This window comes from Neoarius graeffei, chromosome 6, assembly GCF_027579695.1.
Source record: "Neoarius graeffei isolate fNeoGra1 chromosome 6, fNeoGra1.pri, whole genome shotgun sequence".
Taxonomy (NCBI): domain Eukaryota; kingdom Metazoa; phylum Chordata; class Actinopteri; order Siluriformes; family Ariidae; genus Neoarius; species Neoarius graeffei.
This window is the reverse complement of record NC_083574.1, coordinates 38,782,059-38,809,380: the sequence shown is the minus strand read 5'-3', so window position 1 is coordinate 38,809,380 and position 27,322 is coordinate 38,782,059. Positions and strand designations below refer to the sequence as shown.

The 27,322-nt window shown below is 39.8% G+C and overlaps 1 protein-coding gene across 1 annotated transcript in view; it reads left to right on the top strand.

Moving 5' to 3' along the window:
- The window catches only part of LOC132887875 (voltage-dependent calcium channel subunit alpha-2/delta-1), a 297,423-nt gene that overhangs the window by 106,435 nt on the left and 163,666 nt on the right, over positions 1 to 27,322 (top strand). Inside the window, exons 4-6 of the mRNA XM_060923626.1 lie at positions 12,308 to 12,367; positions 26,072 to 26,107; positions 26,693 to 26,825. Coding sequence (XP_060779609.1) covers positions 12,308 to 12,367; positions 26,072 to 26,107; positions 26,693 to 26,825 — 229 coding nt within the window. The remainder of the gene's footprint in view (positions 1 to 12,307; positions 12,368 to 26,071; positions 26,108 to 26,692; positions 26,826 to 27,322) is intronic.

The following is a 27,322-nucleotide window of genomic DNA, read 5'->3' as shown; positions in this document are numbered from 1 at the left end:
GGATTTATGACTGAATTCTGTAACTCAATGACGATGCTCAACCAAAGCCTCCCATTAGAACACAGTATACCTCGGGCTTTGTTTAGTTTATGGCCTGTGTCACAGCACTGTCTGCCTGGGATTTTGTCCTAAAAATAATGGACCAACTGTGTTTTAAGGTCATACTCTTACATCTAGGTAATGATGACAAGACTGAATACGAGGCTGTTTGCTATCTGATGGAAATGATTGGAAAAGATGATGTTTATGATTGTTCATGCAGTATCTTGTTATAATTTGGGTTTAATGAATTAGAATGTCAGCAATTTCAGCGTACCTAGCAGGTAGTCGAGTGTGCTGGAAACATATTAACCACTTTAATATGTGTTCTAATAAGATGAATGTGTCTGGATGAGCTTAGACCTAAGAACATTGTTTATTCTGCTGTCGAGTGCCCATGGCTAGAATAATTAAGGATTGATGTGGGTGATATTCTAGCAGCACCACTGAGCGGGTCTCTTCCTTCATGCCTACAAAAGCCTACTCTCAGTCTCTCCACACACATGCCGGGTTTCTCAGTAATACATCTTTGTGCTTCAAGGGTGTTTTGAATATATAAGGCTCTGTGCTACGAGTTTAGTCTGAATTTCTCTGCTTTAAACAAATCGTCCCTGACATGAATTTCAAATTAGGTTTACCAAGGTTGAGCTTCTTATCTTATGCAAGAGAAAGAGATAAAAAAAGGAATTAAATGTCTAGATTTGTTAAAGATGCATTCACATTGAAAGAAAAAAAAATGAATTTGCATTTCGATCACTTCCAAACCATTAATTTGTCATTCATATTTGCAGCAAGCATACAGTACTGATTGGTGAAGCAATAGACATGTGACTTAATGTGATGCTCATGTGAAATGAAGCCTTTCTAACGCTCGGCCCTCTCTATTAATAAGCTGCTCCCTCTCAAGGCAGGGGGATTAGACTGGAGTAAAGGTGTTAATGAAACTCCACTTTGCTTATTGAATTACTTCACTGCACTTACTGTAATCAGTATGATGATTGGAGTGGGAAGAAGCCAGGGGAAAGATGCCTGGATTACTGATGGCCATACTGGCACAGCTGGAGGTTTTGAAAGTCAAAATGTTGTCTTGGACAGGACTTGATTTACTTTGGATAAATACAGTAGCTGGGGATATTTTTGCAGTGGTCAAATTCTTACAACAAGTGATTTATTTATTCGTCCGTTTGTTTGTTTGATTGTCTGTCTGTCTGTCTGTCTGTCTGATTCAAGTCAGGGAAAAATGTAACATCTATCTATCTGTCTGTCTGTTTGTCTGTCTGATTCAAGTCAGGGAAAAAATGTAATATCTCTCTATCTGTCTGTCTGTCTGTTTCAAGTCAAGGAAAAATGTAACATCTGTCTGTCTGTCTGTCTGTCTGTCTGTCTGTCTGTCTGTCTGTCTATCTCATTCAAGTCAGGGAAAAAGTAACATCTATCTATCTATCTATCTATCTATCTATCTATCTATCTATCTATCTATCTATCTATCTATCTATCTATCTATCTATGCATGCAAAGATGATGGTGAAAAAAATAATCTTCACTGAAAAAATGTGGACATTTCATGGCTTTTTTAAAAACTGATATGAAAATTTTGTTTTAAGTCAAGCTTTCTTTAAGACACGCTGAATCATATACTACTTTAAAATGATTTATTTACTTTGCACTTTTAGAATGATGGTTTATTTTTAAAAAATTGGACAGAAATCTCATCTCATCTCATTATCTCTAGCCGCTTTCATCTTGTATTCCATTATACTGTTTAGTCACATGTAAGAAAACGCTTAAGCTAATCCTAAATGCAAGATCCATTATGCCAAATAACCATGCACACTATTTTTATATGAGAGGTTCATGTTGATTTTTTTTTTTTTTAATTCAGCACCTTTCTAATGGAAATTTGCACCTGAAATGAACTGTTGCAGAGTATTCTTCTCAGCTTACATTTCCTACCATGCATTTAATGAGTAAGGGACATATTTCAGCCTGGGTTTCCACCCTAATCCACATGGGTCGTTATGCCACACACTTTAATCAGCAACAGTTTCTGGGTTGTTATGGCAACAACTCACTGTTGGCCAGTAATGTATAGATCTGTTCACTAATATTCTCCCAGAATGCTCAGTGAAGATTTATAAAAGGTGTCAGGGTAAAGTGTCATAGATCTACATCTGTCTTCTGAGTACAGTAGACGTGACGGTGTGTGTGTGTTATTTATAGTCATGATTTTGTAATATTTTTATGATAATTACATGGGTTTAGAAGTGTATCTATGTGTGTGCTCATGTGTATACATATGCACAGATTTACTGATATATAGTGACGATAAAATCGAGTTTTTATTTGATAGTATAGTTATTATAAAGGATAAACAAATGATGTGTGTGTGTGTGTGTGTGTGTGTGTGTGAGAGAGAGAGAGAGAGAGTATGATGCTGTGTATTTTTAGTTTCCCAGACTGTGCAGAGGAGGTGAGGAGACTGTTGAATATCAGCCCAGAACCCCAGCACCAGACTGTCTATGTGTGTTTGTGTGCATCTTTGTGTATATGTGTATGTGTATGTGTGTCTGTCTCTTGAGGTGCTCTACAAATATCTGTGTAAATGGAATAGAAAAAGTGACTGTTGACCTTGAGAATTGTGTTTACACAATGTTTTAATTAATAACAATTAAGCAAAAAAAGAAAAAAATCATTTAAGCTTCAGTAATCGCTGGTGGACATGTTGCTTGTCCATTTCGCTGGCAGAATTATTGGACAGAGCTTGTAGTGGATAATTTTGTGACCGTCATTCTGTTTCCGGTATGTAATCTCCAGTGAAGTCCTTTAAACAAAGATCATTTGAACTTACTGGTTTCGTTTCAATTTCCATTTCATCTAATAACATTAACCAAGTCTGAATATTCCTCCTGTTACTGCATTAACAGCTACACTATAACTATAAGGTCAAAGGTTTGTGGACAGCTGATCACACCATCACACCCATATGTAGGCCTTTCCCAAACTGGTACCATGAAGTTGAAAGGACAGAATTGTACAGGATGTCTTTGTATGCTGCAACATGACAATTTCCTGTCACTGGAAGTAGCCCAAACCTGTTTGCACAAACAATGACCATGAAGAGATGATTTGGCAAGGTTAGAGTGGAAAAACTTGAGTGTCCTGCATAGATCCCTGACCTCAACCCCACTGAACACCTTTGGGATGAACTGGAACAACCACTGGAACCCCAGACCTCTTCACTCAACATCAGAGCCCCACCTCACTAATGCTTTTGTTGCTGAATGGGCAGATCATCACAGTCACGCTCCAAAATCTAGTGGACAGCCTTCGTAGAAGAACAGAGATATTAATATAATAGCAAAAGGCCACTAAATCTGGAATGGGATGTTCAGAATGTACATGTGGATGTAATGATCAGGTGTCATAGTGTATTTTATAGTGCACTTATATATGACACAACTAAAAAAAAAATTTAAATGCCTTTCAAATATGACCTTTAAATGCAACTTAAGAACAATATAACTGTAACAATCCTGCTCTTTCTGAACTGAGCTTTCTTGCTCTTGTCTTGTCTTGTCAAACCACTGACCTTTTCACCTGTTTGAGATTGTGAAATAGAACGCTGTAACTCTCTCTTTACACCACCTGTTACATCGGCAAGATATCCAGCAATGCCCACTCCATTAAGCCTTTGGTAGTTTGGCAATTATTACATGCCTTTAAGAATGAGCAAAAATGCCAAACATGAATTATGAGCTTGTTTTAAACCCGTTTGTTATGAAAAATAAGTGAAAGAAGTAAATGGCAGCCCATATTCCATCAAGCAGGACAAATTTTTTTTATAAAATAGATGCAAAGCATCATTTCTAATCTAACATTTCTAATCCCCTATACTCACATTCTCAGGTGTGGTTATGTGCTCAGAGGTCCTAGGTGACTGCTTATACAGCTAATAGCTAGAAACAGCCCCACCTTTAAGGGTTTCCTCAGAAGGACAAGGGACACGACCTTCGAAATTGTAATTATATAGTTTTCTATACTGTGTTGCTTATTGTCCAGGAACCTATGTATACATTTCAGTTATAGGTAACTATGCAGGAACTAAACAGGTACAAATGAGTAGTTCTTCAATAACATTTGTCTTACTGTTAATAACTACGAAGAATGTGATAATTATTTACTCAGTCAGTATGTCGGTAGACAATTCACTGTTAACTAAGCACTAATTACAGTCCCTGTGTCCGAAATCACTCACTACTCACTATACAGTGGACTATATATTTTATACAGAGTTCGCCATTTTGTAGTGCTGCCCGAATGTATAGTAAGAATTATTACACCCTATATAGTGGTGTAATCAGCCTGGATTTAAAAGAACTGAAAGATGCAGCAGACACCAAGAAGCCTCTATTTGTCACACATACACTCAAGCACAGACTTAAGCACACAGTGAAATTTAATCTCTGAATTTAACCTGAAGCAGTGAACACACAAGTGAACAATGAGCACACACACACATACATACCCAGAGCAGTGGGCAGCTGTGCTACAGTGCCCGGGGAGCAGTTGGGGGTTAGGTGCCTTGCTCAAGGGCACTTCAGCCCAACCTTCAACCCAAGGCCACCCCCATGTTAACCAAACCGCATGTCTTTGGACTGTGGGGGAAACCGGAGCACCCGGAGGAAACCCATGCAGACACCGGGAGAACATGCAAGCTCCACACAGAAAGGCCCCTGTTGGCCACTGGGCTTAATACATACACTCAGTATAATATGTATTTTTCATAAAAATATATGCATGTATTTATTATTTTGAAAACCCACCAGCCGGCTGATCCGGCACGTTTAATTGTGCGACAATAATGACATAAATAATGATGCGGCAGAGAAATGTCCAAAAGCGTTTTTTTTTTTCATTTTACCAATGAGCTCACTATATAGTCCTCTATACAGAATTCCCTATATAGGGAGTAGGGAGTAGTGAATGAGTGAATGATTTTGGACACAGCTAGAGTATTGGGTTTTTCACCTTAGAGGAAGCATACTGTTCCATAAAAGCAAATTATTCACCATGTTAATGTTTGTTACTCATTTTTGTCACTTGTTTGTTACCACATGAATACGGTGCCTTGCAAAAGTATTTATCCCCCGTGGTGTTTGTCCTGTTTTGTCGTATTACAAGCTGGAATTAAAATGGATTTTTGGGGGGTTAGCACCATTTGATTTACATAACATGCCTACTACTTTAAAGGTGCACATTGGTTTTTTTTTTGTGACACAAACAATAATTAAGATGAAAAAAAAACAGAAATCTGGAGTGTGCATAAGTATTCCCCCCAAAGTCAATACTTTATAGAGCCACTTTTTGCTACAATTACAGCTACAAATCTCTTGGGGTATGTCTCTATTAGCTTAGCACATCTGGCCACTGGGATTTTTGCCCATTCCTCAAGGCAAAACTGCTCCAACTCTTTCAAGTTAGATGGATTGCGCTGGTGTACAGCAATCTTCAAGTTATGCCGCAGATTCTCAATTGGATTGAGGTCTGGGCTTTGAGTAGGCCATTCCAAGATATTTATAATGTTTCCCTTTAAACCACTCCAGTGTAGCTTTAGCAGTATGTTTAGGGTCATTGTCCTGCTGGAACGTGAACCTTCGTCCCAGTCTCAAACCTCTGGTTGACTCAAACAGATTTTCCTCTAGAATTGCCCTGTATTTAGTGCCATCCAGGGGCGTGTTTAGCTCAAGCACCCCCAAAAACGAGCTCAGCACCCCCTAGCTCAGCACCCTCAAAAACACTGCTTTTGGACGTAATTTTCAGAAATAAGTTGCGCACTGCGCAATGAATGTGTGCGCGGGCGTGTGTGTGTTCTTGAATTCACCTGTTATGCAATGGTTCTATGACCAGTAAAATACCTCTCCTCCTTGCGTCCTCTCTGATTGGGTTGCCTGTCCGCGCGAGTGCTTGCTACGACATGGTGTTTTTTTTAACTGGATTCTATGCCGATGAGGAACTCGAAGTAGCACCTGAGTATTACTGGCATAGCGAGATGTGAAGGTACGGACTGGAGTTACAATTGTTAAACACAACACAATAATATGCATAATGCAATATTGATGTTCCCTGGTCTATAAACAGAATGATAAAAACGACATTTATCATCCATATCGAGATACTTTTGTGCAGAGCTGTACAAGTGCTACGGTACTAGACCACCGTGTGTTAGTCAATTTTATTTAATGTAACATAGTGTTTGCGTTTGCTTATCATTCTTATCATGCTTATCAACAAAAAATATAAACTAATGTAAACTAATGTAAAATCATAATAATACTATTATTACACAATACACAATAACACATTAATTAACAATTACCACTGTTCAAAATGAATAGCTCCAACAGTAGTCTAGTCTTCTTGTCTAGTTAAGTCTAGTCTAAATGCGGAATAAACGTGGAAACACTGTCGTTCAAGCCAGGTGCCTCTGTCAGCTCTGGGGGCTAAGCACCCCCAAAAATCAGATGCTAGAATCGCCCCTGGTGTCATCCATCTTTACTTCAGTTCTGACCAGCTTTCCTGTCCCTGCAGGTGAAAAACATCCCCACAGCATGATGTTGCCACCACCATGCTTCATTGTAGGGATGGTGTTCTCAGGGTGTTGGGGTTGCGTCACACAGGGCATTTCCCATGATGGCCAAAAAGTTCAGTTTTTGTCTCATTTGACCAGAGAATCTTCTTCCATGTGTCTGGGGAGTCTGCCACATGCTGTTGGCCAAACTCCAAATGTGATTTTTTTTTTTAAGCAATGACTTTTTTTCTGGCCACTCTTCCATGAAGCCCCACTCTGTGTAGTGTACGGCTTAAAGTGGTCCTATGGACAGATACTCCCATCTCCACTGTGGCTCTCTGCAGCTCCTTCAGCATTATTGTTGGTGTCTTTCTTGCATCTCTGATTAATGCCCTCCTTGCCCAGTCTGTGAGTTTTGGTAGGTGGCCTTCTCTTGTCAGGTTTGTAGTGGTGTCATATTCTTTCCATTTTGCTATAATGGATTTATTGGTGTTCCATGGGATATTCAAAGTTGGAATATTTTTTATAACTCAACCCTGATCTATACTTCTCCACAACTTTGTCTCTGACCTGTTTGGAGGCTCCTTGGTTTTCATGTTGCTTGCTTAGTAGTGTTGCAGAGTCAGGGTCCTTCCACAACAGGTTGATTTATACAGACATCATGTGACAGATCATGTGACACTTTGATTGCATGCAAGTGGCTCTTAATCAACTAATTATGTGACTTATGAAGTGAATTGGTTGGACCAGCTCTTATTTAGGGGTTTCTAATGAATACTTATGCACACTCCAGATTTCTTTTTTTTTTCATCTTAATTATTGTTTGTGTCACAATAAAAAAAAAAAATGTGCACCTTTAAAGTTGTAGGCATGCTGTGTAAATCAAATGGTGCTAACCCTCCAAAAATCCATTTTAATTCCAGCTTGTCATGCGACAAAACAAAACAAACACCAAGGGGGATGAATACTTTTGCAAGACACTGTATTTGTTACTCATTTATATTTATATGGTTTTTTTCTGTATGTTGATAATTTTCCACATTGTAGAACAATGCTGAAGACATCAAACTTTAAGATATGAAAATATGGAATGATGTGGTAAACCAAGTGTTAAAAAAAAACAAAAAAACAAACTAAAACCAAAATGTTTCATATTTTAGATTCTTTAAAGTAGCCATCATTTATCTTGATACTTTGTACACTATTGGCATTATCTTAATCAGCTTCATGAGGTCGTCACTTGGAATGCTTTTCAATTAAGAGCTGTGCCTCGTCAAAAGTTAAGTCGTGCAATTTCTTGCCTCCTTAATGAGTTTGAGATCAAACAGTAAATAGTAAATAAAAAAAAAAAATATATATATATATATATATATATATATACTGGCGAGTGGCCTAGTGGTTAGCATGTCCACCTCTCGATTGGGAGATTGTGAGTTCTACTCACGGTCGGGTCATACCAAAGACCATCATAAAAATGGTACCTACTGCCATCTAGCAAGGCATGCTGCAATACAGATACGAGTGGGAAGTCAAACTTTCGCGGTTACCAGAGGACTAGCCCCCCACTGTAACCTTAGCTATGTTATAGGCGAGAGGCCGAGGGCTATGGAAACAGAGATCGATGCCACTCTATGCGCCACATGGCTTGGGAAGGCCTTTGATATATAGTATAGCCTGTCTGATTTTGCTATTTGAAATTCAACATGATCAAAAATTAATGAGTAGTTATAATTAAAATATGTAAACATAGTTAGTGAGTATTTCTGTAGAAAAAATGTAAGACTCAGTTATTACTGCTTCAGACTCTTGAGTAATCACTGCTCAGTTAGTGAATTCTTTACAAATAATTGTAACTGAGTAGTAACCGAGTAATTCACTCGGCTACTACTACCAAACTGTTCTGTTATCTTACATTGCAAAAGTGACTTATTTGTGAGGACTCAGAGTACAAAATATTACTCACAAATTGTGTTTGCAAAGCATCTGACATTGATATGAGTTACGAAGCCTGTAGTTTAGCAGGTACCAACTAAATACACTCTGTTTCAGGCAAATGCTGTGATTTTAACCCTTTCATGCATGGTGGTCATTACAGTGGACAGCTATTTCAAAGTTATTATGTTGTATAAGCGTGGGTTTTAATGTCAGCATTGCATGCTAACCTCTTTCATGGGTGATAGTCAAGAAGACTACCTGTCACCGACTGGCAAGTAATTGTAAGCGCAACAAAGACATCTTGAACAAAAATGGCAGACGCCAATTCAGAGTCACTAATTACACCAGGGATTTCTCTTCAGTCTTTCTACAGTAAAAGATCCTGCAGGTAAACACAACATGATCACAAATAGCAACATCGAAGGAACCATATAACTGTCATGTTTTTGTTTTGTTTTTTTCAAATATTGTTTTTGTATCAGCAGCATGCTACAATTAAGAATGTGTTCACTAAAGTGGAGATCCTGGATCCATATTGGAAATTAGAAGGGCACTCGTTAGAGTGCATACCTTCGCCAAGGTACATATTCGGAATTGTACCAAATTCTAATCAATTGTCCTTTGGCCTATGGCCTACCTTTCCTTAGAATTTCATCAAAATATGTTCACTGTTTTTTTAGTTATACTGGGAACAGGCAAACAAACAAACAAACAAACAAACAAACAAATGGAGGCGAAAACAGAACTTCCTCCAGCAAAGTTGGGAGAGGTAACTAATACCCAGGTTGCAATATAAGTGCATATATGGGTGAAAATGCTTATTCTTTATTATTAAGTATTATGTTCTGCAAATACGTCTTTTTCCATCATAGCTCTATACAATACTTTCAAGAAAAAAAAAAGACCACCTAACTTCAAGGAAAGACCTCTTTTTCTGATCTACATGGCTTTATTATTTGTTTGTTTGTTTGTCTGTTGGCAGCTTGTGGAGTGCATTGGTTATTTATTTATTTATTGTGGGAGTGGGAGGGAATTGATTGGAGACTTGAGTTCAAATATACTATATTTTCTTGGGCCAATGGGCTGTAGTTGCCGTTGTTGTTTTTGTTGTCGTCCAAAGTGTTAAAGTGTTATCCAGTGTTTTACATCATGAAAAAGTGCATTTTGATTTATTTGATTTCCAAACATGTACAGTCCTGTGCAAAAGTCTTAGTCACATTAAAAAAATGCTGTAGACCAAAAATGGCTTAAAAATAATTAAATGAAATGTTTCAACATTAACAAAAATATACTATAAAGAGCAGTAAGTCATAATAAATGAAACAACATCAGTATTTGGTGTGAGACGACCCTTTGCTTAAAAAAAAAAAATAGTAGTCTCCGGTACAATGAGTGCAGTTTTATAAGGAAATCAGGGGCGATTTCTCAGAGATAACAAGGGAAGCCGAGCTTCCCCTAAAATTCTCTCCCCAAACTGCGGCGTCTACGACGTTGAATTCTCATTAAAACAATAACTTGCATAACATAATATATGCCCAAGATTGTATTTATGTTCATAACTATCCTGTAACTTATTTGAGTGATGTCTGACGAACTTGCAGTTCGCTACGAGAATCACCTTTGCTGCCAGGCTGTAACCTTTCTTATTTCAATGGGCTCTATGGACTGGCAGCAGTGTTGCCAGATTGGGCAGTTTTAAGTGCATTTTGGCGGGTTTTGAACATATTTTGGGATGGAAAACGTCAGCAGTATCTGGCAACACTGACTGGCAGCCGGGTATCCGTTGCAGTCTACGAGACGGCTCTGAACAGCCAATTTCGGCTAGTTATTATTGGTTAAAATCAACAAAATCGTCACTTCCAGGGAAGCCGGGCTTCTCTGGGACTAAACGAGACAGTGGGAGGGACAAGAAGCCGGGCTGATAAAGGATTATTGGAGGTAGTGTTTGAAAGACATGAGGAGGGCGGTACTTCGGCGAGGAACACGGAAGTATGATCATTCAGTCCCTAGCGGATGTCGAGAAAGTGTAGTCGTGTGCCAAAGTGCTGTCCGAATTTCTTTTCATATAAACGGTTCTTCTCATTGATGTCTCTGTACATTACTCTGTAAATAAATGTAAATATTACTCGTTGTGCTCCGTTAACTTTCATCCATTCTATCAGTTTGATCATTCGTGAATTCACTCATTTATTTCATTTGTAGTTCAATCTGGTTGTAGGCTAGCTTGAGCCTTATTGGGATCTGCAGTGCTAGCTGCTAACAGAAATTGGTAAAGTCTCTGGAAAGCACAACCAGCTGGTATGACAGGGTCACAGACCATTTTCTGGAAAAGGAGCGGAGGGCAGAATTTGTGTATAAATAGTGTTCATGTTCATGAATCTGAAGTGTGTATATTGTTCAGTAATGTTAAGAGAATGGTGGGCTCTGTGTTATAGGTTATACCTGGGTATAATATTCAAGGTTCTGTGTGTTGCATAGCCTACCTGGTTATGAATTTCCAGACTGTGTTGCAGAAGATGTTCAAGGATGTGTTGCACAGCTGGGTGTTGTGTTAAAGACTCTGTGTTCCATATCAGGGTATGATGTTCAAGGCTCTTCGTTGAATAGCCAGTGATTTTTGGATGTTTGATATTTTTGATTAAGGATATGAGGCACTAGCCTGGCAAGCCAGACTATAACATGAAATGTACAAGCAAAAATACTTTCTGCCACTAGGTAGGGTTGTCTAGTTCACTATGCTAATGGAGCACACCTTTCTATGCTTTGATATCTGGCCTACAGGTTTTACGATGAATGCGTAAAATGGGCTTCCCCTGTTTTAAAAACCAGCAGCCGCCACTGCTGTAGCTGTTCAGTCATTAATCCATTAGATGTAATTGAACATACAAATCCATGGTGTCCTCCTGAGTGGACACAGTGAATAACTTTTAAAATCATTCCTGTCAAAAACATGTTTAAAAGAGAAAAAAAGGTATGAAATGGTGGAAATAATCAACCATTGAGTGAAATCTTGGCTCTAGAACAGAAATGCAATGAAATATGCTGTGTGCATGTTGTGAATCAGAAGGGCACACCTCCACCAAAACATATATCCAGATTTACATCAAAATCTAATTGATTGTTCCTTGGCCCCTGGTTTATTTTTCCTCAGAATTTCATCAAAATCTGTTCAATACTTTTTGGGTTATGTTGGGAACAGACAAACAAAGAGAGGTGAAAACATAACCCCCTCCAACAAAATTACAGAAGGTGAATATGAAGAGTGTAATGAAATTATTTCATTTTTGTTGTATGAGTAAGTGTAGCTCGTGTACTTTTGAAAATCCTGTTTATCGTGTCTTTCCGAAGTGAATGTAATTTGTCTTGTACATCTATCAGCATAAATTGAAATTTATGTTTTGAAAATATATTCCATCTGCACATATTTTTTTGCGGTTGCAGTCACTGATCCTTTTACAAAATTTACTTTTGGACTGTTGATTGAGTGTGCAGAGTCAACACAGAATTACAGAAAATGACAAAAATTTGTTCATTCAATCTCTGTTAATAAGTCAGGCATGTATAGTATATACGTAATGTGTCCTTTGTGAATTCATTCATCATTCGCTTTCATTGATTTTGGAGAAACAAAGTTTTTCATCGATTTTGTAGAAAAAAAACCCTCAATTTAATTTGTAAAATGCAGCATAAAAAGCAAATGTTTAGTGCTTTCAGTCACACTCTTAATTAAACCCACTGAAGTAGTGTATGATTTATCTTTTTTAGGCTTTGGCAACTGCTGCAGAACGCTTCCAGATGGAGCATCAGTGGAAAGATGATTTTGGCGTAAGTAACCAGATCTAGATATCATGTTGCATTATTAATGCAAACTCCGGAGGGCTATGAGAATTTTCATCCCAAGCTAAAGGGGTGCCCTTCTCTTTCTCCACACACAAGCTCAGCTCTGCCTCTTCAGCGCAATTATTACCTGTGCAGCTTTACACTGTGATGCAAATGTTGAGTGCTTGTCAGTTTGAGCGAAGGAGCAACTGAGAAAAAAAAAAGAAGTGTGTGTGTATGTGTGTGTGTGCATGCTGGATATAAGTGCGATACATGCATCAGTGCAGTATGTGTAACATTCAAGAAAGACCGTATCAGATGGTGGAAAAATAAGTGTGCTATTATGCAGGAGTAAAACTGAGTAAGTTAAAAAAAAAGACTCAAATGACATCTCATCTCATTATCTGTAGCCGCTTTATCCTGTTCTACAGGGTCGCAAGCAAGCTGGAGCCTATCCCAGCTGACTACGGGCGAGAGGCGGGGTACACCCTGGACAAGTTGCCAGGTCATCACAGGGCTGACACATAGACACAGACAACCATTCACACTCACATTCACACCTACGCTCAATTTAGAGTCACCAGTTAATCTAACCTGCATGTCTTTGGACTGTGGGGGAAACCGAAGCACCCGGAGGAAACCCACGCGGACACAGGGAGAACATGCAAATTCCACACAGAAAGCCCCTCGCCGGCCACGGGGCTCGAACCCAGGACCTTCTTGCTGTGAGGCAACAGCGCTAACCACTACACCACCGTGACGCCCTGATGAAAAATAAAAATAAGAAAAAAAATTCAACTGTAGACTGTGTGAAGTCCAAATTGATGGTAATGAAAAACGAATGCTAAGTTGTATCGATTTAAAAAATATATGTTAAAGCTCATAGGCAATGGTTTTAATTTTATGCACATTTGAAACTTTATATGTTAAAATACCCTCTGTAATTTTCTTCTGGTCCCAAGAAGTATTGTTAATAAGTAATAATTAAAATTATTTAGCGCGGATTGTGGCAAATTTCTGTTCGGCTATTTTCGTGACCACTTGGCGCGTGTCGTCATTTAAGCCAAACAAACCGCTTGAGTTGAGTCCACTTCCGGTTACTTACATTGCCGTTCGGCTTGAGTGCAGACGTGCATTCAGGAATTTCCAAAGAAAAACCATGCCTTATTGTTGTGCAGTGAACTGTAACAACGGGACTGGTTCAGGAAGAAGGTTTTACCTTTTTCCGAGAGAGGAGACGAGGCGGAGAGAGTGGATTGTGCGCCTGAAGCCAGAGGGTTGTTTTTTTCCGGAAGAGGAGAAGAGGCAGAGAGAGTGGATTGTGTGCGTGAAGCCAGAGGGTTGTTTTTTTCCGGAAGAGGAGACGAGGCGGAGAGAGTGGATTGTGTGCGTGAAACAAAATCAAGCAGTCAAAGAAGAAACGAAGCAGCAACGCTCAAGCAAAAAGGAGAAGATTGGAGGTAAACATTTTTACTTTTGCTTGCAATTGAGAAGTCAAGAATCCTGAGGGATCCTGTACAATCATTGTGGAAATGAGACAAAGGGATATTTCCTTGCTTAGAGTAGGCTATAAATAGTATAATGCCGCGGATGGCAGGCTAATGTGGCCTACCGGCACACTGTCAAGTAATCATTACCTATATCCACTAGGGAGGGCGGTTTAATTATTCTTCAAAAGGGCTCTTATTTAGTATCACGACGAAAGTAGGAATTTATCATAACTACCAGGATAAATCGTTTTGGCGCGAGTCTTGTTGAGGTCCGGGGTCACCACGATCAGAGTCGGCCGAGTCGCTGTCCGATTCCGAGGCCGCACAGTCAAACCAGTGAGCCACATTCACTGATTGCTTCGCAACGGCAATAGATTCATACATACCGTATTTTCTGGACTATAGAGCGCACCTGTATATAAGCCGCATCCGCTCTATTTTTAAAAAAAAATAAAAAAAGATATACAAGCCGCACCGGGCTATAAGCCGCAGATATCTATGTTGATATTTACTGCATGTACAGAATGATTTTGTACTGTAAATGTACATGTATGTACCTGAACAGATTCTTTCCGAACAGTGCCTTTTAACACGGCAGCAACTTTGCTGATTAAAACGGAACAGAACCAAGAGAAAATAACCGGTATTTATTTACCTTCATTTCTCCTGTGTTTGAAACCACAAGTCACTTTAATCATCTTCGCTGGATTTGAAAATAATTACCAGTTAGTAATTTGTCGTGCGTGTTCTATCTGCTAAAGATCTGCTAATTCTTCTTTGCATTGATTTTTCGTCTATCTTATTTTTGATTCTACTTCCGGTTAGAGCGCCCCTAGCGGTGGAAGAAAAATCCACAGAATAGCCGCACCTTTGTATAAGCCGCATGGTTCAAAACCTAGGAAAAAAGTAGCGGCTTATAGTCCAGAAAATACGGTATATGGTTTCACCTCTCAATATTTAATTTGGAGAGTTCCTACTTCAAAATCGCTATCGTTTTCAGACATTTTACACAACCTCTCACGACCAAAGTCCGTACACGTGTGCTCAGTTCGCAAGTAAACACAGAACTGCTCCCAGTCTATTTGGCTTAAATGACGTCACAAAGACGGTCCCCTGGCGGTGAAAGTGCGCATAAATGAGATGTAAACGAACCTTTGGAACTTGGGCAAAACAGTATATTTTAACTGTTTTATTCAATTTTAGGGTGCAAATTAGACACTAAGAAGATTGAATTTGCTTTTTGGGTCATTCTTCTAGACAATAAAGTTGATATTCTACGTTTCACCTCCAACCGTTGCCTATGACCTTTAAGTTCAAGAGAGACTGTAAAAATATGCACTGTTGCCCATGAATGTGCTAAATGAGTGCTGTTCATTGAATGTGCTCATATTTTTGGTGAACTGAAGAAATCAGTTTGCAACTAATGAATGTGAGTTTATGTTAATAGCATTTAGCAGATGCTCTTGTCCAGAGCGATGTACAACTTACTCAGAGCAGCCTAAGGAGTAGTTAGGGATTAGGTGCCTTGCTTAGTCATTCCTGCTGGTCTGGGGAATTGAACCAGCAACATTTTGGACCCAAAGCTGCTTCTCTAGCCACTATGCCATGGCTTCCCCTAATCACCCCCTGTAGTTCACTCATAAGAGTGAATGATGCTCACTCAACAGCCCTATGGATAATAGACAAAGTTTTAACTGTCCTATTGTGAGATGAAATATGATGTATTATGATGTCTTGAGATCACATCTTGGAAAATTATTATGAAAATTATCTTGATTTTCTTGCATGTTCCTTGTTTTGCCCAGTGTTATAGCGATGCGCTCTGATATGCTGGTCGTGACACGACTGATTTGCTCGTATCAATAATGTAGACTCCAAGAACACACTAATGGTAGTGAAATTTGATATTTTAACTGCTGATCAGAAATTTCACACTGGATTCAGTGCAACTCGTTCAAAGCATTCGGAAGAAATAAACATGACCTAGACTAGGTCATTTTTGGGGTTGTGAACTATTAACATGAACGAGACCAGTTTAATCTGTGTGAACTGAACTTTAAATGATGGAAAATAAGAATAGGTAAAAAAAAAAATCGAATTGATGTGTCGACTCTCCAGATTAACAGTCGTTTCTCATAACCATCGATTAGGACTACACACTTGAATCTGATGATTTTTCTTTTCTTTTCTTTTTTTTTACCTATTCTACACCACACTAAACATACAGAAATATTCCTGAAAAAAAAGAATGTATTCACAACAATATTTAAATTACTTTTGAATTCAATTTTATTCTTGCATGAAATCTCACTTATTTTTAAGAACAACTTTATTTTTCACACAGTGAAATTCATCATCTGCATTTAACACATCTGAAGCAGTGAACACATATGTACAATGAGCACATACACATATCCAGAGCAGTGGGCAGCTATGCTACAGCACCCAGGGAGCAGGTGGGGGTTAGGTGCCTTGCTCAAAGGCACTTCAGCCCAAGGCCACCCCATGTTAAGCTAACCACATGTCTTTGGGGAGAAACCAAAGCAAACCCACATAGACACAGGGAGAACATACAAATTCCACACAGAAACGTCCCCATCAGTTGCTGGGCTCAAACCCAGAACCTTTTTATTGTGAGGCAACAGTGCTAACCACTACACCACCGTGCCGCTGTCTAACATGATCTCTCTTGAACGTTACACATTCTGCATCTCACGCTTATGTCACACACGCATACGCATGGTTTCCTCTTTCTCAGGTGCAACTGACCAGAACTCAACATTTGCATAGCAGTGTAAAGCTGCATAGGTGATAACTGCGCTGAAGAGGGAGAGGTGAGCTTGTGTGGGGAGAAAGAGGCACCCCTTTGGCTTAGGATGAAAATCTCTAGTGTTAACCATAAGGCTCCAGCTCAACACATTTCATTCCTTGCTTCATGCGTGCTTTGATTTAATTTCAAATGTGCTTTGAACTTAAAGCTTGCAAGCGTAAGCTAGATTTTGAAAGTATCCAACTGACAAATCTCATCCCCTCCCTTCAGCACTCCCTCGAAAGCTACTCCTCCAAAATAAATGAATGAATGAGCACTACCTGATTACTGCTGGAGGACGAGCCCATGAGAGCGCGTGATGGGGGAGGAGCATAGAGCGTTGTTGTCATATTCAACTATCCATATGTCATATCCAAGTGTTATTCATCTGAATAAGAAATATGGTGCACAGAAAAGGTGTAGGCCTAATACTTTTGTCGAACAAAAAAAAAAAACCAACAACACTAAGCTTACAGTTTTGTCATAACCCAACATTGTAATTTGTAATTTGATTAGTTGTGTGCTCAATTTATCAACTTTCAGTTTCTCCTTCAAAGGTACAGTATTTTATTGGAAAAATAATGATTGAATAAATCATCCATTTTCTTTGCATTCATTACACCTGCGTACACCTGAATCCGTACTGGTGACTGTAGGTGATATATTATGGAAAGTCACCAAAATGGGCTAGAATATACTGTAATATATACTGTATTTTATCTATCTATCTATCTATCTATCTATCTATCTATCTATCTATCTATCTATCTATCTATCTATCTATCTATATCCCATTGGAGCTCAAAAATAGGGGTGTGTGTCATGCTGTGTAAACCTATGACACAACTGTCATTTATTGGCTGCATGAACCTACTGCAGGGGCAGCACGGTGGTGTAGTGGTTAGCGCTGTCGCATCACAGCAAGAAGGTCTGGATTTGAGCCCCGTGGCCGGCGAGGGCCTTTCTGTGTGGAGTTTACATGTTGTCTGTGTGGGTTTCCTCCGGGTGCTCCGGTTTCCCCCACAGTCCAAAGACATGCAGGTTAGGTTGAACCTACTGGCCTGGGCTCGTTACAGTGAGCCCAAAACCTCGCTTCATAGCATTCTCTGTGTGTGTGTGTGTGTGTGTGTGTGTGTGTGTGTTTAAAGACTGCGAGTGATGCTGTTACACAGTGTAATAAATGATTTGTTGTTTCAACTTAAAAACATTAGTAACCGGGCTGCCTTAAAATTTAGTAAGTTCACAAATTAAGGCAGGGCGGCACAGTAGTATAGTGGTTAGTGCTATCGCCTCACAGCAAGAAGGTCCAGGTTCGAGCCCCGTGGCCGACGAGGGCCTTTCTGTGCGGAGTTTGCATGTTCTCCCCGTGTCCGCGTGGGTTTCCTCCGGGTGCTCCGGTTTCCCCCACAGTCCAAAGACATGCAGGTTAGGTTAACTGGTGACTCTAAATTGACCGTAGGTGTGAATGAGAGTGTGAATGGTTGTCTGTGTCCATGTGTCAGCCCTGTGATGACCTGGCGACTTGTCCAGGGTGTACCCCGCCTTTCGCCTGTAGTCAGCTGGGATAGGCTCCAGCTTGCCTGCGACCCTGTAGAACAGGATAAAGTGGCTAGAGATGATGAGATGAGAACAACAAGTCTTTGTTAGTAGCTATTATTAGTACTCCCAGCTTTGGACTAGCTCACTAGCTTTAGCGATATGTCCGAAATATGTCTGCCTAACCTTGTGAAAGAGTTGCATGCAACACTGTATAAAAAAAGAAAGAAAAAAAAAGATTTGTTGTTTTAACTTAAAAACATTAGTAACCAGGCTGCCTTAACATTTTGAGTTCATTGAAACCCATAGCCAGAAACAATTTTGTTGAGTGACCTAAATGTCAACCGTTACATGTTAGACTTAGGTTCATGTAACAGACACCCATGTTGTTTTTTTTTTAGTGTAACTTAACACAATGAGGCAATCAATTAGCATTGTGCTAACTTGCTATATGAGTTTCATCTCATCTCATTATCTCTAGCCGCTTTATCCTTCTACAGGGTCGCAGGCAAGCTGGAGCCCATCCCAGCTGACTACGGGCGAAAGGCGGGGTACACCCTGGACAAGTCAGGTCATCACAGGGCTGACACACAGACACAGACAACCATTCACACTCACATTCACACCTACGGTCAATTTAGAGTCACCAGTTAACCTAACCTGCATGTCTTTGGACTGTGGGGGAAACCGGAGCACCCGGAGGAAACCCACGCGGACACGGGGAGAACATGCAAACTCCACACAGAAAGGCCCTCGCCAGCCCTGGGGCTCGAACCCGGACCTTCTTGCTGTGAGGCGACAGCGCTAACCACTACACCACCGTGCCGCCCACATATGAGTTTCAATGAAGTCAAAATGTTAAGGCAGCCTGGTTACTAACGTTTTTAAGTTAAATTTTTTTTTTTTTAATTAACTTTACAGTGAATGGGTGTATGGGCAGCAGCACAGTGGTGTAGTGGTTAGCATTGTCGCCTCACAGCAAGAAGGTTCTGGGTTCGAGCCCAGTGGCCAGCGAGGGCCTTGCTGTGTGGAGTTTGCATGTTCTTGCCATGCCTATGTGGGTTTCCTCTGAGTTTGCATGTTCTACCTGTGTCTGTGTGGATTTTCTCTGGGTGTTCTGGTTTCCCCCACAGTCCAAAGACATGCAGGTAGCTCTAAATTGACTGTACCGTAGGTGTGAATGGTTATTTGTGTCAGCCCTGCGATAACCTGGTGACTTGTCCAGGGTGTACCCCGCCTCTCACCCATAGTCAGCTGGGATAGGCTCCAGCTTGCCTGCGACCCTGTAGAACAGGATACGTGGCTACAGATAAAGGATGGATGGATGGGTGTATGGGCACAGGACATACAGGTTGGCAGAGAGAACATCCAATCATTTAATTCAGAGCTGAGACCACCACAGATGATGGATTTTTTTTTTCTTGTTAGAACATTTAATTTATATTTTGCTGATGAGATGTAACAATAATTTCTTTAAATTTCTTGATAATTTCAAGAAATATGACAAAAAAGTGCTTCTAAAATAAATAACCTACCCTTTCTGTAAGAGAGCTTGATGCAAGTTTTAACATTATACCCACCCAGATGATCGTGTCTCTGCAAGCATACAGACCAAACCTACAGGTTTCCAATTTTTGTTTTGTTGCTTAGCCACATTCAACAAGGAATTTTTGGTATCCCCCTTTTTTTTTATTTCAGTCAGGCACCACCCAAACTGATAATCATATCATCAGCTTTTCTTTGGCTAATCAGACACAAGGTACACCACTACTCTTGCGCAGCACCTGGGGATTAGGTGCCTTGCTTAAGGACACTTCAGCCAGTCCTGCTGGTCCAGGGAATCGAACCAGCAACCTTTTGGTCCCAAAGCTGCTTCTCTAACAGTAGGTCACGGTATCCCGACGAAAGTATCAATATGTTCGCTTGTGTTTGACATTTTAGTGAAAATCCTACTTCTCCCACAGACCCAGGCAATAGAGGAAAGGGGAATTTAAATTAAATTAAAAAAAACCCCTCAAAGGTTGTCGATGGGCCCAAATCCTTTAGGGTCACCATCTTCACACACACACACACACACACACACACACACACACACACACACACACACACACACACACACACAACAAATAAAAAGGCATAAAAACAACCACCAGGTATGATGAATGCACTGTGAGAAAAAAAAAAAAACGTTTCACAAACCCTTGTGCATTCATTGATGTATTTTTCTTCTCTGCTTTGCCTGAACAACTCTCTCTCAAGCAATCTCATCTAAAATGCACTTTACTAATGTGATGCAAATGTTCAGCATTTTCTGAATCAGAGAGATTGTGTTCTGTTTTTCAATAAAAGTAATTGAATTTGTTTAATTTGGATTTTTCGAGTCTCTGAGATCAGCCAGCGTTGGGTCATCATCTCTGTTTTGTTAGCATGTTTTTTTTTTAATTCCCTGGGTGTACAGTGTCTTGCAAAAGTATTCATCCCCCTTGGTGTTTGTCCTGTTTTGTCGCATTACAAGCTGGAATTAAAATGGATTTTTGGGGGGTTAGCACCATTGGATTTACACAACATGCCTACAACTTTCTGGAGTGTGCATAGGTATTCACCCCCTTTCATATGAAACCCCTAAATAAGAGCTGGTCCAAACAATTAACTTCATGAGTCACATAATTAGTTGATTAAGAGCCACCTGCGTGCAAAGCGTCACATGATCTGTCACATGATGTCTGTATAAATCAACCTGTTCTGGAAGGACCCTGACTCTGCAACACTACTAAGCAAGCAACATGAAAACCAAGGAGCCTCCAAACAGGTCAGAGACAAAGTTGTGAAGAAGTATGGATCAGGGTTGGGTTATAAAAAATATCCCAAACTTTGAATATCCCACGGAGCACCATTAAATCCATTATAGCAAAATGGAAACAACATGGCACCACTACAAACCTGACAAGAGAAGGCCGCCCACCAAAACTCACAGACCGGGCAAGGAGGGCATTAATCAGAGATGCAAGAAAGACACCAAAGATAACACTGAAGGAGCTGCAAAGATCTACAGCGGAGATGGGAGTATCTGTCCATAGGACTACTTTTAGCCGTACACTCCACAGAGTGGGGCTTCATGGAAGAGTGGGCAGAAAAAAGCCATTGCTTAAAGGGGAAAAAAAAAAGTTTGGAGTTTGCCCAACAGCATGTGGCAGACTCCGCAAACACATGGAAGAAAATTCTCTGGTCAGATGAGACACAAATGTCACTTTTTTAACATCATGGGAAACACCATGTGTGACCCAACACTTCCCATCACCCTGAGAACACCATTCCTACAGTGAAGTATGGTGGTGGCAGCATCATGCTGTGGGGATGTTTTTCATCTGCAAGGACAGGAAAGCTGGTCAGGACTGAAGGAAAGATGGATGGCACTAAATACAGGGCAACTCTGGAGAAAAACTGTTTGAGTCGGCCAGAGGTTTCAGACTGAGATGAAGGTTCACGTTCCAGCAGGACAATGACCCTAAACATACTGCTAAAGCTACACTGGAGTGGTTTAAAGGGAAACATTATAAATATCTTGGAATGGCCTAATCAAAGCCCAGACCTCAATCCAATTGAAAATCTGTGGCATAACTTGAAGATTGCTGGACACCAACACAACCCATCTAACTTGAAGGAGTTGGAGCAGTTTTGTCTTGAGGAATGGGCAAAAATCCCAGTGGCTAGATGTGCTAAGCTAATAGAGACATACCCCAAGAGACTTGCAGCTGTAATTGCAGCAAAAGGTGGCTCTACAAAGTATTAACTTTTTTTTTTTTTTTTTGGGGGGGGAGGGGGGTGAATACCTGTGCACACTCCAGATTTCTGTTTTTTCATCTTAATTATTGTTTGTGTCACAAAAAAAAAAAATCACCTTTAAAGTGGTAGGTATGTTATGTAACCAAACACCAAGGGGGATGAATACTTTTGCAAGACACTGTATTTCTGGATAATAGTATAGGTCATGTATAAAACCTCATTCTGTCTGTGCAGAGTCAGTGGGCAAAATGGGCAAAATCCAGTTAAGAAATAATACATACAGACTGGATTCGGGATTCTGCATCATGTCAGGCACAACTTCCTCAACAGCGAACACAACCCTTGTTGCTTTTCACAGCAACGTCAAAATAAGGTACAAGCCTGACTTAATTCCACAAACTGTTCAGTACGGACTGAAGGACTGAGTGACTGACTTGTTATTTTTGTTGCCAGTGACTAGATGGTTGTATTCTTCATCATTTAAATTGCAGATGCAAGAACTCCTTCTTTTCTCACCAGACCACTGAAATGTGACAGTGTATCTTTTATAGTGTTCTCGACAATGTCTGGTATTACTTTTTCTTCATCTCTACGCATCAGTGCCTGGCTATGTGCATGAACAATTGATGCTTTAATTTAGCTGCGACATTGCTTTTCTCCCTGGTGATTGTGGCCGAGCGTCAGAGCAGCACCATAAGATGTAAAACTGGCTCTTTTCTATGTTGCTTATAAGAGTATTAACACTACCGTCAAGGCCTTGAATGTCCTCAGGCTTGATAGTAACTAACCTGAAAGCCTTTTCAACAAGATTCTGACAAGAAAATTAGGCTATGTACGATAAGACTATTAGGTGCACAATTCAGGTTTCACGCATGAATTATGCACCTAATGGTTTCATGTTGCACTTTTTTAACACCTTCAACAAGGTTTTGAACTCGGTATCTGGTTGGTACTGTTGCAGAGTCTTGGTTTAAAGAGCTCATTCCATTTGCTGAAATAGACACATAATTATACCTAGGGATTTTCTGTTACAGCATGGCTGTGTTCAACAGCTGTGTTAAACTGCATACAGTATATCATGCAAAGTAGCATGTCAGATTACTACAGCACCAATGGCGCCATGATTATTTTGAACAAACTCTTTAGTCTGTATCTAGGCAAAATTCGGCTATGTTATGGAAGGGTTTGAGATAAAAGCATACATGAATTACATCCATCCACCCTTCCATTATCTGTAACCACTTATCCTGTGCAGGGTTGTGGGCAAGCTGGAGCCTATCCCAGCTGACTATGGGTGAGAGGCGGGGTACACCCTGGACAAGTCACCAGGTCATCACAGGGCTGACACATAGAGACACACAACCATTCACACTCACATTCACACCTACGGTCAATTTAGAGCCACCAGTTAATCTAACCTGCATGTCTTTGGACTGTGGGGGAAACCAGAGCACCCAGAGGAAACCCACACAGACACGGGGAGAACATGCAAACTCCACACAGAAAGGCCCCCGTTGGCCGCTGGGCTCAAACCCAGAACCTTCTTGCTGTGAGGCAACAGTGCTAACCACTACACTACCGTGCTGTAGTACATGAATTATAGCAAATTTAAAAACAAAAAAGCCCCCAAAAAACAGTTAATTATGTATCTTTCTCAGTTTTATCCATCGTTTCGCTTACAGAATACACAGAGAATATACTATAGTTTGTTTTCTCATGGCTTTATTTGTGTTCCTCAGTGCCAGAATAAATAGCAGACTCGAAGATTTATTTGTGCAGCACTTAGACAATTATCAAACCCTGTGCCAGAAAAGACAGAATGGGGCTGTACATTGACGTGTTAAAGAAGGAGTTCTCTCAGTATATACAGCCACCTAGCAGTAATGGGTGGCATACAGTGCCTTGCATAAGTGTTCACCCACAGAACGTGCATTAGTATTCTTGTCCATCCGATCTGACAGAGCTTGTGCAGTTTGCCAAGAAAAATGGGCAGGGGAAAAAAAAAGAAAAAGAAACAGGATCCATATGTGCACAGCAGATACAGCCATATTCCAGAAGACTTTCAGCTGTAATTGCAACTGAAGTTGGTTCTAAATGTCTTGAGACCCAAGCGTTTATGCTTTTTTTTTCTTTAATTAACTTTCATATGATGATAAAAGGTATGCTTGATGTGAAGCATGTTGTGTAAATTAAAAGGTAAAAATCCTAATTAAGTCATTTCAATTCCACAAAATGTGAAACCATTCAAATGGGTGAATATTGATGTAAGGAACTTTTTAAGTGTCATATCAGATGCTTACAGGGTACCATCGTGCCGGCATGGTAGTGTAGTGATTAGCACTGTCACCTCACATGAAGAAGGTTCTGGGATTGAGCCCAGTGCCTGATGGGGGGACCTTTCTGTGTGGAGTTTGTATGTTCTCCCTGTGTCTGCGTGGGTTTCCTCCGGGTGTTCCGGTTTCCCCCACCGTCCAAAGACATGCGGTTAGGTTAACTGGCTGCTCTCAATTGCCCATAGGTGTGAATGGTTGAGAGGAGTAAACCTCTATAACATTCCAGTAGAAGGCAACGGGAAACTACTACTGTAATCCTTCCCTAGAAACTTGGACCTGCCATCAGGCAGAACCCTAAAATAAATAAATAAATACGGTAAATGCATCATCACCCCTCTCCCCCTTCATATTTACTCGACATATCTGTTTTTTTCCCATGGCTAAAATCTAGCAATCTTACCCCGTGTCCAATCATATATCTCTCACTTCCTTAGATGGAATATGTAAACCGTCTTTTTTTGTCCTTAATAAAACAAATACAGTCATAAAAAAAAAAACATATTTTAGTTTGCCCTTTGACATGTCTTTCCACAAACACATCGATGTGCAGGCATGTTGATGACCTCTGGTCAGAAAAAAAAAGCCCATTACCACTGATTTTAAAGATTATAATTTGAAAGAGAGATTATGCTCTCCAAAGATTATGGAAAAATTCTTTTTCAACAGAGTTAAACTTTTTTTTTTTAATGGAGTGGAAAGTGCATGTATAAATGTGACATGTATAAGTCATGTTGTTTCCCCCTGTTCCTTATTTGTCTCATTTTTGAGGAAGATGCATTCGAACCTCAGCTCATCATACTGTCAGTGTGTGTACAGCTACGGTATATTGGATTTTATTCTATCCACATTGTTAGGACAGAGATTCACCGTCTCTTCCACCGGAGCGACCACACTCTCGCAGATCGGTCCCTTCGTGTCACCCAGAGCTCTGGGGCGAATCGTGAAACAAGACAGGATCCCAAAAATTAGTTTCACTGTCTTTATTCACAGCTTCGCCGAAAAGACAAGAGAATACAGAAGGCTTTTATACATGTGTGCGTGCGTGTGTGAGTGTGTGTGTGTGTGTGTGTGTGTGTGTGAGTGAATGGTATACACACATTCACTTACACACATTCACTGGATATGAGCAACAGCGCGTTCTGATTGGCTACTCTACTCCTAGGATATCAGCTCATGGACCATGAGTAGAGAAAAATAAAATGGTGGAGCATGTTACTGAACCAACCGAGGACGAAATAAAAACTCTACTCGAAAACAAAACCCCCAAAATACAAAAAAGCAACAATATATGGAGTTAAAGTATTTGATAGTAAGAACATATGTTTTTTTTCAAGAATTATTATTATAGCATTTTTCACAAATTGCTACTGTTATTTCGCCGGTTTGTTTACATTCTAAGCGGAAATGATTTTGTCAGACGTTTTTGTATAGCGATTTTATTTATCGAATTTGCAAAAAATAAAAATTAAAAAATGCTCTGTTTTTCAAAATCCAGTGAATGTGGATAGAATAAAACAGTTATTTCACTCAATCTTGTCATACATGGCTTATAGCCAAGTTGATGCTACGTGCCCCATCAGCTATCAGCTCATGTATGACTCGATTTCATAGAATAACTGTTAAATGGATTATAGAATAAAATACATTAATTTCACCTCAGATTGATCTCCACCCACCAATATGTTGATGAGAAGCCAGCAGTGCATATTCATGCATTTTCCACTGTATACAAAAACTTGTGTGTTTCTTTCCCATGCAGGAGAATGACATCATCTATTATAATGCCAAGGACAACGTAAGTAAAAGTTTGTATTTCAGTGAATTGCATGCTACGTTATTCTCATTTACCATTCATACGTACTGTATGATTCTCTTTTTTTTCCACTTATCTATTTACTTAGTCTATGCTGCTCATTAGTTTCGCTCCTTTTGCATCCGAGCCTGAAGATATATGGATCTACAAGTAAAGCAACGAAAAACATAAATCATATCTTCCACTCTGACCCTCAGTTGAGACAATACAATCTCTCACGATGTCATATATCACACCTGCCAATTAGCATAGTGACAGAGAAGCTACATGGAGAGAGCTGACACAGAATTAGATGCACTATGAAGAGCTGCGATGAAGCACAGCTGGAGTGTCTAGTTAGAAGGCAAGCATGCTATTCTGAGTAGTTAATGAGTGTCCAACGGATTCCTTGGCACAGACCAGCTTGTTATTTTCATATAAGTAGGGTTTTTTATTGTAATTATTATTATTTTCTTCACCATGATGCCACGTGTTACCTTTATGATTTATTTGCACAGATGTTAGTTTATGAAATGATACAAAATCCTGATAATACTTTTGTTTGCACTGTATTATTTCACCTTCCAGCTTGACGTCAATGTAACCGAAGGAAACAAAAACCGGATCCAACCAGAATTTAAAGAAGATCCGGCTTTTAAAAACCGTCTCGTGTCCTACAACCACACGGCTGTGCACATCCCTACAGACATATATGATGGCTGTGAGTACTAATGTTTAAATCATCTGCAAATGCTATACTTGTATAAACACTGACATAAAAAAGTGATTATACATAGAAGCAGTTTAAAAAAAAAAAGGTACCCTATGGGTCCATGTGGCTACTGCTTATAAATAAAATTGTTTTCTGATCCCATGTCCATACAGTAAATATAGCATACATGTTATCAATTCTACTCGCCTCATCTCTTGTAAGCATCACCAAGCTGTGAGCAGCATCAGGGCTTGTAGTATTTTGCTTACCGATTTGGTTTACTGTGTTTTGTTCAAAATACAGCGCTGTGAACTCTATCTATTTTCAAAATAGTAACAAAGCACTTGTTCATGAATTGTCTTAGAAGCATTATTTAGTCCTAATAAGCATATTTTGTTTCACAAGTGTAGCGTAAAGACTCTAAAATTAAAAAAATAAAATTAAAATATTAAAGCGAATAGCAGAAGTTTGACCAATTATACTTTTAACTTTTACTCTTAGTTTTC